Genomic DNA, 12,217 nt, shown 5'->3' on the forward strand with positions numbered 1-12,217 from the left:
GTTATTGATCTCTGTAAAACTACCTATGTTCCTAAGTAGTCGTGTTATGTTTTGAATTAAAGCCAAACTCTAACTTAAGAAATTACTAGACTTATAAGTTAAAGATTGCAAAGTTACCACAGACCTTATTCCTAACTAAATCAAAGCTAAAGTCAAACTAAGTGTATTCTACAACAAGTCTCCTAACTATTTTCTGTTTCTCTATTCCATCTCTGAGTCTACACCGACTCATAAGAAGTTAGAAAAATCGAACTGAGGAAAGACTTTTACCGCTGTGAATAACGAAGGTTGTTTAACAAGCAAGTGAATTAAGAATCAGGAAATTGGGTTAAGAAAAAGGCTCCAAAATTAGCCGTATTTATACTAGCTTATCTTTTCATAACTTGAGATAATTGAGTCCTGCGGGCTTAATTTAGCCTAATCGTTTGAGAAAATTTACGGGCCCTAAATGTGGCCTAATTTCTAGGGGCTTTGTATATCCGAACGTATTACGCAAGGTCCGAAAAGTGCGTTCCATGTCATTTTTTCACGCCTAAATCTTCGAATAATAATTTTAGTATACTTTCAAGGTGTTTCGTTTACTAAGATTATCAGGTCTGAATAATATCATTGTTTTAAATTTAGTACCAACTTAGTTTGAGAGAATCAAATCATAACTCTAATCTTGATCTCTACAATTAGCTATCTTTGATTTAATTTTGGCTTTGGTTTATACGGTTCATCGAAAAAATTTAAAGGTTAGTTCAAATTACTTTAACTTTTGTTTTCCTGTATTTCTTAAGTTTCAATTTCTACAATCTCTTAACTGGACTTGGTTATTTCCTGTATGAATTTCAGTTAATTGTTGCAAATATTATCCACGCTTACCGCAATCATCGCTATTCATCGCAATTTGTGAAGCATTTTACCCCGCATCCACATCATGTAGTGTAGTTTCAGCATTTTTTCGCTACTGGCAACCGACCGGCATTTTTGATGGGGTATGAAAAAAGAGACATGATCTAAATTACGAAACATTTGCCATTAAATGTAATGTTTGAATGTTGCTATTAGTGGAGGAGATATGTGTGCAGGAGGGGAGCAGTATGACTCGGGACTGACCACTGGCCAGGCAGACAAGAATATGTTCCCTGCTGATGCTTGCACTGGGGACTCCGGGGGACCTCTTGAGTGCTTTTCACAGTCAGTTTCCTCTTCTTAAAACAAAAAAGTACTCTGTTTGCACTAAACGAAGAGTGAAAACATGCTTATATTAACCAAAAATAATAGGGATTTATCTTGCGCTTTTTAATGGAAACCACTATATTAACCCATTGAATCGACACGATACACATTGATAAAGACATGCATCATCTTGACATCACTTGCAAAACTTGATACGTCTTGCCAAGAACTTGAAATACCAACATATTCCATCATAAATCTTGATTACATTTTGGTCAAATCTTATCAAGATAAAACAGGAAATATTCTTGACAACTCTTCACAAAATATTTCCAAATCTTGATAACACTCTTTATCATTTCCGACCGATGTTCCGTTTATCTCGTCCCCAGAAAATAAGACAGAAATCTCTTGTGAACTCAATAAAACAAAGTGAGGGTAAAGCGGATCAGTTGCAATTTTAAGCGTTAAAACCATAAATTTTTTCATAGCTAAATTTTTAATCCAGAAAAAGGGCACGGAACATCTTTGAATGTTGCAAAATTGATTTCTTTGCAAGAAATTTGTTCGGAACCAAAAAATGCGAAAAAAGTTGTGTTTATTAAGGGAAATCCACTTTAGAGAAATTTGAGCCCCATTTTTAAAATGAGTCTGAGAGTAACTATAAATTCGAATTTCCCCCCTGTTTTTTTGTGTTTTTCGCACATTCGTACTAACTGCTGTGTTAAATGAGCTTTTTTTGCAAAATTCCACAAAAACAGAACCGAAATAAGTAAGAAAGTATGAAAAACTTTGGTAGAATGAAATATCTTTTGTGCTTAGTGTACTGTGCTTGCTTCGATAGCTTAGCTTTTTTCGCAAAGAAATTGTCGAAACATTTTTAGTAGTATTTGACTGTGATTTTTGATTGGTGTTTTCAATTCTATTAAGTTTTTTTGTGGGACCTTAGTTGGAGACTTCCCGGTGACGGTCCTGTATGAGATGTGTACTAAGTATATACCGAGCGTGCAAACTCTTAAGAAGTTCATTACACTGTAAAAAGTAGGCTCAATTCTTGATTATTAAACTAACCAGAGTTGAATTTTCTGACAATTCTTAATAATTCTTGATAATTCTTAATAAGTCTTGATAAGTCTTGATAACTTGTGCTAAAACATTTGAATTTAGGCTAAGTCTTGTTTAAAGGTGCTTTACGGTTTCTACTACTAAGTTTGTCTTGCCATGCAATATTTATTTTTTCTGGGTTGTCTCGCCAAGATCTTGTTCCTTCATACCCATGCAAACATCTTGCAAGCTCGTGCAAATCATAATATTTTCTTGATAAGTACAATTTCAAATTTATGGCCGGATTTACAATGATTTAGTATGTTTCCTATCAAGGTGTATCAAGTTCTGGTTAACTGGAAAACTATGAAGACTGAATTTCTTGCATTAAGTATATAAGAATTTCTTTTCCTTCTCATGTATCTCAATTATGCCTTCTCATATTTGATTGCTTTGCAATATGTTGTTCAATTTTTGATCAAGTTTTTTGTTTTTTTTCTGTGTCGTGGCAATAAGGTTTTCTTAAGTAATTGATGTCTATGTGACGCCTCTTAACAAATATTTCAATTGAAACAGAATTAATTTTCAATCCAAGAATTTTTCCTGCTTCTGCTTTGCTTTTAGAAACCAAATATAAATTCCAATATTCGTCTCGAAATCGTCTCAGCTAAATTTTCTGTGCTATTTTTATTAAAATTGTCTGCTGCAAAAAAATCATTAAGTTTCGATTTTTGGCCTCTTTGCTCTCTTTAAGCAATTCCTCCAATACTGGTCAGTTACGCAAAAAAAAGATAAGTTTACTTTAAAAGGCTGTTTCTAATCTTAACTTATTAAAATATCTATCGAGTTAAAGAAAATCATTTTAAAAAAATTAATCAACAACCACGATATTTGTACCTGGAACCCCATGACCTCAAGCTTCACAAAAAATTGTCTATAATTAATTAAGTTATTTTAATATATGCTAAATTTAAGCTACTCTGCCACTGAAAAACTAAACTATCACCGAAACTTTTGAAAAACACTATCCATTTGACAGTAATCTGATTTCCTGAAAGCTAAATATTATTCAGAAAATTAAAAAAGGCTCACGATTTGTAGTTCTTGATCCCTTTTTAGATTCATATTTATGAACATTATATTTGAATTAAAATACATGCTAATCTAATTTTAAGATGAGGTTCTCTTCTCTAACCTTTGTAATATCATGTCTGTGGGTTTTATTGATCTTTTTAATGAAATTTATTACATGAACAATTTTTCGTGTGATCGATTTGACTTTTCGTCCTAAAAGCACATAAGCACACCTATTTTGAAAAAATTTTAAAAATTGATTTTACGTGCCGAATTTTAATCTAGCGTGCAGTGTAAACTTTCCGACAGATGAATGTTTAGAATTATCTAAAAGGATTCTATGGAGAAAAGCAATCTCAAAAGGGGTACAAAAACAGTCTTGTTTGATTTTTCTTTTTTTTCAGAGCAGGGGAAAGATATCTCTGTGGGATAGTATCATTCGGGCCAGGACCTCCCGGATGTGGCACTGAGCCTGGATCTTACACTAAAGTAAACCACCCCGCCAATCTGGCTTTCATTTCAAGCATTGCAGACTTGGAGCCAGTTGTTAAAACAGACTGGATAACAGATCCACAGACTTTTCAGTTCACGGGTCGCAACGAGAAGTCATCAAAAGTGCAGCTGGTCAGCTGGAGCGTGCATTTGCAGGTTGAACTCGTTGTAACGATGAAAATTTTAGTCTCTTAAAACCTCAGTTATAACCAGTTATAACCAGCAAACCAGAATCAAAATTGACAACAGAATTGTGAAAAAAAGGAGAATTTATCTTCGGTGATCGGACCTTTGCATTTAGGAAAAAAGCAACATCTGAACAACTAATTTTGCTAGCAAGATGTTAGTTATGTAGATTACATAACAAAGATTTAATAATAAAAGATCACTATACAATTTTGTCATTCTTTAATGAGGTTAATTTCAAAAATTAGAAATCAGGTAAAGGATTCTCAAGGTACAGTTCTGTAAATTTTCAGTGTAGAAGTCGTTGATAACAAGATATCAATTCAAAAAACCCGTAAAACAATGGACAATGTAAACTTCATCACAACCGAAGCCAGTGATTGTTCTATTGAAATTTTTTCTGTATTACAATTGATTTTTGGTCAAATATTATAGTGTCATCAAGACTAATGAATAGGGCGGGCCAGTTTAAAAATTATATTATAACAAACAGCAATTAATTGTATCCTGTCGGCTCTCCACTATCCTTGTCCTCTTTTTTCGTTGACGGATTGAATTTTTGCTGACCCGGGTTTCGAGTCATTCATAATTTGCGGTAATCATATCAACTGCTCATGAGCTCAAATTTTCCCTCGATTGTGAGATGCCTTAAACTGTCCTTACCTTTCCTATAAACGATTCATCATGTTATGATATCCTGGTTATTGTGCATCAATCATTTATGGTTTCCTGGTACTCATACAAAAACGCATTCATGAAGTTGTACAGTAGCCATCGTAATACATATATCATAAATGATTTTCTGATTATCATACATTTATTACAATTGGCTTTCTGTTTGTCATATTTGTCAAGTAAAAGATTTTTTCTAATCTCCTTTTAATCATACAGGGGGCATATATGATTTCCGGGTTGGTGTCCCGCTTTTTCACCCCTTTTCATTTAACCCCCTATCATTTAACCCCGATTTATTCATCCCTGTATCATTTAACCCCTCTATCATTTCACCCCGATTTTAATCTTTCTATAAAATTAAATTAGCAATATAATCATTTGGTCAAGTAGAACCTTCCGGGTTACCTCACAGAGTCAAACAGGCTTGTTTTCGTATTCGCATAAGGGTGTGGCACTTAAAATAGTATATGATGCTTATTGGCATCATATATGATCCTTTTATGAGAAATGGCGATCTGGAGAAATAAATGAATGAAACTATAAGTGGTCATGTAACGTATAGTTATTTCATATACCATAATGTGGGGTTATATTGTTTTCAATTTCTTGGTGATGGTGGGGGCTACAATACGAACGACGCCAAACAAAGCATAGTTTTAACCAAACTCCTCAAAATCGAAATTAGTGACTGTTTTATCATCTGGGAACTTACTTGAAAGGATTAAACGACGCACGAATTTGGCAAAATAAACAACAAAAATTAACTATGATATATGAGACAAGTCAGTAGTTAAAGCAATAGTTAACAAGACTTATCAAGGTTTAACTCCTAATTTTGCTAGCAAGATGTTAGTTATGTAGATTACCATAACAAAGATTGAGTAATAAAAGATCACTATACAATTTTGTCATTCTTTAATGAGGTGGATTTCAGAAATTAGAACTCAGGTAAAGGATTCTCAAGGTACAGTTTTGTAAATTTTCAGTATAGAAGTCGTTGATAACAAGATATCAATTCAAAAAACCCGTAAAACAATGGACAATGTAAACTTCATCACAACCCAAGCCAGTGATTTTTCTATTAAAACTTTTTGTATTACAATTGGTGTTTTGTCAAATATTAGTGTCATCAAGACTAATGATTAGGGCCAGATTAAAAATTATATTATAAAAAACAGCAATTAATTGTATCCTGTCGGCTCTACACTACCCTTGTCCTCTTTTTTCGTTGACGGATTGAATTTTTGCTGACCCGGGTTTCGAGTCATTCATAATTTGCGGTAATCATATCAACTGCTCATGAGCTCAAATTTTCCCTCGATTGTGAGATGCCTTAAACTGTCCTTACCTTTCCTATAAACGATTCATCATGTTATGATATCCTGGTTATTGTGCATCAATCATTTATGGTTTCCTGGTACTCATACAAAAACGCATTCATGAAGTTGTACAGTAGTGATCGTAATACATATATCATAAATGATTTTCTGATTATCATACATTTATTACAATTGGCTTTCTGTTTGTCATATTTGTCAAGTAAAAGATTTTTTCTAATCTCCTTTTAATCATACAGGGGGCATATATGATTTCCGGGTTGGTGTCCCGCTTTTTCACCCCTATTCATTTAACCCCCTATCATTTAACCCCGATTTATTCATCCCTGTATCATTTAACCCCTCTATCATTTCACCCCGATTTTAATCTTTCTATAAAATTAAATTAGCAATATAATCATTTGGTCAAGTAGAACCTTCCGGGTTATCTCACAGAGTCAAACAGGCTTGTTTTTGTAATCGCATAAGGGTGTGGCAGTTAAAATAGTATATGATGCTTATTGGCATCATATATGATACTTTTATGAGAAATGGCGATCTGGAGAAATAAATGACTGAAACTAAGTGGTCATGTAACGTATAGTAATTTCATATACCATAATGGGGGGTTATATTTTTTTCAATTTCTTGGTGATGGTGGGGGCTACAATACGAACGACGCCAAACAAAGCATAGTTTTAACCAAACTCCTCAAAATCGAAATTAGTGACTGTTTTATCATCTGGGAACTTACTTGAAAGGATTAAACGACGCACGAATTTGGCAAAATAAACAACAAAAATTAACTATGATATATGAGACAAGTCAGTAGTTAAAGCAATAGTTAACGAGACTTATCAAGGTTTAACACAAGATAACATTGAGCCAAACAATTAGGGCACCTATCGAACTTTAATTGGAATATTTTGACAACTTTAAGGAAATTCGTAAGGCTTGTTCAAATTGTCTAGTTTATTCAGAATCGGTAATTGACTTTCTCACAATCGAATGAAAAACGTAGACAGCATGAGGAACCATAAACAAAAAAATGAAGACACGATTTGTTAAGAAATCATCATGAATTTTTCTTGCCAAAACAGATTAACATATACGAAAACATGTACAGACTAAACAATAGCCAACCAAGTAAAAAAACCAAGCATAGGAATCTTTGGTTCCTATGTCCATAGTTGAACTTGCACCAACCTTGTTAGACCTCTGTTTGCTGTCAAAGGTTTCTATCATCAACTGTTGGTCTTTTGTGACCGAAATTGTCGCTTGACAGGTTTTTGTCTGATCGAATTGACGTTTTGTCCTAAAAGAGGTAATCAAATTGTAAGCCCTGAGGGAACTAAGTCCCTGTGCAGCTCTTGTAGAGCATTAGTGGGCTCTAAGTGAAAGGTTCAACAAAACTGTTGTGTATGTAGCTACTTATTATATTGAGGCAATTTTAGGGTCCCTGACCAAGTCCTTATAGCCCATTCAATTTGATCCTCTCATATTAAGGTTGGCATTCCTGAGCTACTGCAAAAGTTAGCTTTCTTGATATATAAAAAAAATTTTAAGACCACTAACACTGGTGAGTACTTAAAGATTACAAGAATAAATTGAGAGCTTTTTAATAGCCGCTCTCATTTTCTCAGCTGGCTATTATAGTGCTCCTAATTTTTTTTTACAATTCAAAATATTTGAGTTGTATTGGGGCGCTGTCTTTTTTTTAAGATCTTTTCACACATTTTCATGATTTTTGAAGTCAAATTGGAGTAGTGATTTTGGTCACGCCGAAACAGGAAGTGGAGCGAAAAAGCGAGTGGTTTTGCGGTGTGAATTTTTTTCGCTCTAAATTTAAAGTAGAGTGAGAAAACGGTGTTTGAACAAAAAATCGCTTTCTCGCTAGTGGTTTTTTTGTTCACAGGCGGCAATTTCACTTTGATTTTTACAGTTTTTTCGATTTTTTGGATCGGATTATTTTCTAAATGGTTTTCCCAATCCATTCATAGTCCGTTCTTGGTCTTGTTTTCTGTTTGGTCAATGAAAATTCTTTGAATTGTACGTCAGGACATTTCCTGCTATGTTTTTCTACTTCGTCGAACTTTTTTTCGCTTTACCCATTTTGCCACTTTTTCGACATTTTGCGTGAAATCTTTTTGACTTCTCTAGTCTAGTTTTGCTCTTCTGTCATTCTGCTCTAAGTCTTTTTAAACAGCAGCTGCTCAGCAAAGCTATTCAAAATGAAGAGAGTCAGTATAAAAAATCAAAGTCAGAATTAGAAACGGGATAAACCAATAAAGCCCGTTTTTAGTTGCCCGGTACTTGAACTTTCTTCTCATAAGTTTTAGTCACTATCTATAATGCTTTTTGGTATTGATACTAGACCCTGTAGCCTCTCACTGAGAGACACGAGTATGCTCAATTACGAAATGACATCAAAATAAATCGCACTTAAAAATGTTTTTATACAGAAATCATTTTTTGTTGATATTTTCTTTTTTTTCAATCCCAATAGAGTTACGGGAACTAACGGAGGCTATTTTCCTGTAATCTGCCGGGTATGTTATCTATTTCATGTCAGTAACTAAACTTAACCTTGTTTATAAAGATTTTAAACTAAATTTTAAATCATTGTTTTCTCCATAATTTACTGTCCTACGAAATTATAAAAGCACTGCAAGATTTTCTGTTTAAAATACATTCTTATACGTATCTGAAAAAATGTATATTTGAAATTAAATGAATCACTGGTTGATAAAAAAAACTAGAGCCAAATAAAAATGGGCGGTCGATGCTCTGAGATTAGATTTTGGGCCAACTTAGGTCCAGTCTTTTGGTCTCTGTCATACATCATCAGCTCATTTAGTGCAGTAAATTTATTATACGATGTACTTATTTTTTTCGTGTACTTATTCCTGAACGGCATGTATAGAAGTGGAGTGTAGTTCATTGTTATTTCATGCGCTAGTCTGTTACCTTAATTCCCGCATAGGAAAAATTGTTGTTCATGTTTGTTGTGACTTCTGAGATATCATTTTACTTTCAGTGTCACTCTCTTAGTTTTTACACCTCGCGAACAGCTGCATAATTAACTTATTCTTCACTAGTCGTCTTTACTAGTCAAGTAAACTAGACAAGTATTTGTCAAGCGATTCGCTAAGCGAATTCATTTATAAACTGTGTTAAGCGCACCCGCCGCGCAAGTTAGCAAAGTAGAAACATAATCGTAACTCACAACTCAAGATCAGTACATAATTTCATTTGTGTACGACATGGCGCAATCATCAACCCAAGAGCGGACCCCACTTGGCATTGAGCCCTTTTGGGAAAAATCTAGTGCTGATCCCCCAATGAAGTGGGAGAAGTGGCAGATGCAGGCTAAATTGGCTTTCCTTCCGAAGGAAAATATTGCCTTAGACACTCTACTGGAACCGAAACCCGAAAGGGTTCAATTACCACTTGAACCCATCTATGAGAATACAAAAACAGAATCGTCGGCACAATCGGAGAGGGAAAGACTAGCAAGGAACGCACAACTGAAAATGAATTGGGAAAATCGCTGTCAGAAACAAAGGGAGATAGTAATCATGTGGGGGGACAAACCGTGGCAACAGGCAGAGCAAAAAATTGTGTCAATGCTACATCTCAGTTTGGGCACCGAGGGAAGACGAATTGTTTGTAGCAAGAATCTGCACCTCAAGATGGACATCTTAACAACAGCACAACATTGGAACATCATGGAAGCCACATTTATTTGCCAACGAAAAATTGCATTTGATAGGTATATGCTCTTCACTACCAAACAGTCGAAAGGAGAGTCTGTCGAGCACTTCTTTGGCAAACTGAAGGAATTATCCGAGAATTGTGAACTCGGAAGCCAATAGGACACTCTGATTAGAGACTTCTCTATTGCAAACATGCAACACCCAGAAATTCAGAGGGAGTTACTACGAGAAACTCTTGAACCAGCTCAAGCTCAGCGTTTGGCCATAAATATGGAACTAGGACAAAGAAACCAACTGGAAATGACAAATTCGCAACCCGCATCGCATGTTAACGCAGTAACTTCTCAACGATCTTTTCGACAACCAAATCAACGGCCAACAACTTCTAGTTTCACTCGACCATCAAATCAACTATGCAGAAATTGTGGTTTAACTTGTTCAGCAAACCACAAGGACAAGTGTATTGCAAGGGGCAAGACCTGTAATAACTGTGGTTTGCAAAATGCAAAATGCTGTAATAACTTGTAGTGTGCCGAAAACCGAAGTCCTCATCAAATAAGCCAACTCGCTCGAATGTTAACTCTGTTGAAGACACCACAACTGATCAGACGGTGAACGCAATCCAAAATAAGGACTATAACCCCCAATGCGAATCTGACTACAATAGCCCAGATGATAACATGGTCACCAGCATTGCAAATAACTCTATACAAATCGAACCAAAGAATACTACGTTACAAATTGGAAATACCCAAGTAGGACTAGTCATTGACCCAGGCAGTGTGTGTAGTATCTTGACCGAGTCTCCTGCTGTGGAATTAGTGGAAAATTCCCCTATTGCCCGATGGTTGATGATAACACCCCCTCAGGAACTCAAAACATTCGCAAATGAACCCATAAATATTATGGGTATGATACAAGCACCAATAGCGAACAAGGGGTGGCGAATCGAAGACGCTGAATTTGTGGTAGTTCGTGACGGACTAAATCCACTAATTGGTAGAAATTTGTTTGACGCTCTCGGAATCTCGGTTACTCAAACCCCAAACTCAAATGAAGGTAGTATGGTCAACGCAATCACACCTCAATTTCCATTCAAAACTCGCATTGCAAAGCAATTTCCACAAATCATTTCACGTATTGGTCGGTCAAAAATCCATATTGTTAAATCTAAGTTTCATAAAAATTTTCAACCAAAACATCAAAAGGGTAGAAGAGTACCCATTAATCTACAAGAACGCGGCAATAGTGAAATTAAAAAACTTCTTGAAGAAGGACACATAGAAAACTGAATAACTGTTCTGATCATTATTTTATTTCACTTATAGTAATTACAGTCAAACGAGATCGAACAATAAAGTTAGCATTGGATTTCAAAGTTCTTAATAAATCTATACACAAAAATAAGTATCAGATGCCGATATTGAAACACTTATGGATTCCATATCACAAATAATAACAGACTATAAAACAGAACAAGCAGATAAAATATACTTCTCTACTATAGTCCTTAAATACGTGTACAGTCAAATGAATCTCCACCCCGAAACTGCTAAACACTGTAATTTCAATTTTGTAAGTTGTGATATGACAGGCACGTATCGTTTTAAAACGGGACATTATGGCCTCACTGACATGCCTGCCGAGTTCGAAAAGGCAATGGATTACAAGTTAGTTGGTCTCAAAAATACATTTTGTTTCTTGGATGACATATTAATTGTGTGTAAATGTTCTGAAGAAGATCATTTTCAACTTGTAGTAGATTGTCTTATGAAACTGGATGCAGATAACCTCCGAATTAATCTCCCTAAATGTCATTTTGCGAAGCAAGAAATCTCCTGGTTAGGCTATAAAATTACTCAATCTGGGACATCACTACTCAAAACTAAAACATCGTCTATTTTGTCACTACAGCCACCTAATACACTTAAAAAATTACGTTCGTTCTTACTCAGTCCATTATATTAGTAAATTTATTCCCAATCTAGCTCAAGTTTGCCATCCTTTAAGACCCCTCCTTTGTAAATCAACTAAATACAATTGGACAGACGATCACACTACACATTTCAATGCAATAAAAACACGAATAGCAAATCATACAGAAAATATTCACTATAACCCACAACTCGAAACACGAATTAAATGTGATGCCTCTCGCTCCGGATTGGGAGCAGCACTAGAACAACTATTAGTTGATGGTTGGAAGCCGATCTCTTTTGCATCCAGATTTTTAAACAGTAATGAAGAATGTTATAGTATTAACGAACTGGAACTTTTCGGAGTGTTATGGTCTAAAGAATATTTTAAAAATTATCTTCGTGGTAAAGAATTTTCTACTATCAGCGATCACCGAGCACTTCTCTCAATTTTAAAATAACATAGATCAAACAACTTATAATAGTCGTTTATCACGATGGGTTGATCGTCTTTTACCTTACCAGTTTAAAATAGAACACTTGCCAGGCGCAAAGATAGATTTTGTTGATTATATATCACGTAACCCGTATCAACCGGCCAAAAGTATTTCTAAATACGACGAGGAAATTTTAG

General features: G+C 34.9%; 1 protein-coding gene across 3 annotated transcripts in view; it reads left to right on the plus strand.

The window, feature by feature from the left end:
- The window catches only part of LOC142346031 (transmembrane protease serine 9-like), an 8,332-nt gene extending 4,217 nt beyond the window's left edge, over positions 1 to 4,115 (plus strand). For all 3 annotated transcript variants that reach the window (XM_075398528.1, XM_075398521.1, XM_075398514.1), the window contains 2 exons: positions 1,054 to 1,182; positions 3,687 to 4,115. In XM_075398528.1, the coding sequence (XP_075254643.1) occupies positions 1,064 to 1,182; positions 3,687 to 3,969 (402 nt within the window). In that variant the 5' untranslated portion in view covers positions 1,054 to 1,063 and the 3' untranslated portion in view covers positions 3,970 to 4,115. The remainder of the gene's footprint in view (positions 1 to 1,053; positions 1,183 to 3,686) is intronic.
- Positions 4,116 to 12,217: the final 8,102 nt, after the last annotated feature.

This window comes from Convolutriloba macropyga, chromosome 1 (assembly GCF_964194025.1).
Source record: "Convolutriloba macropyga chromosome 1, txConMacr16.3, whole genome shotgun sequence".
Classification (NCBI taxonomy): Eukaryota; Metazoa; Xenacoelomorpha; order Acoela; family Convolutidae; genus Convolutriloba; species Convolutriloba macropyga.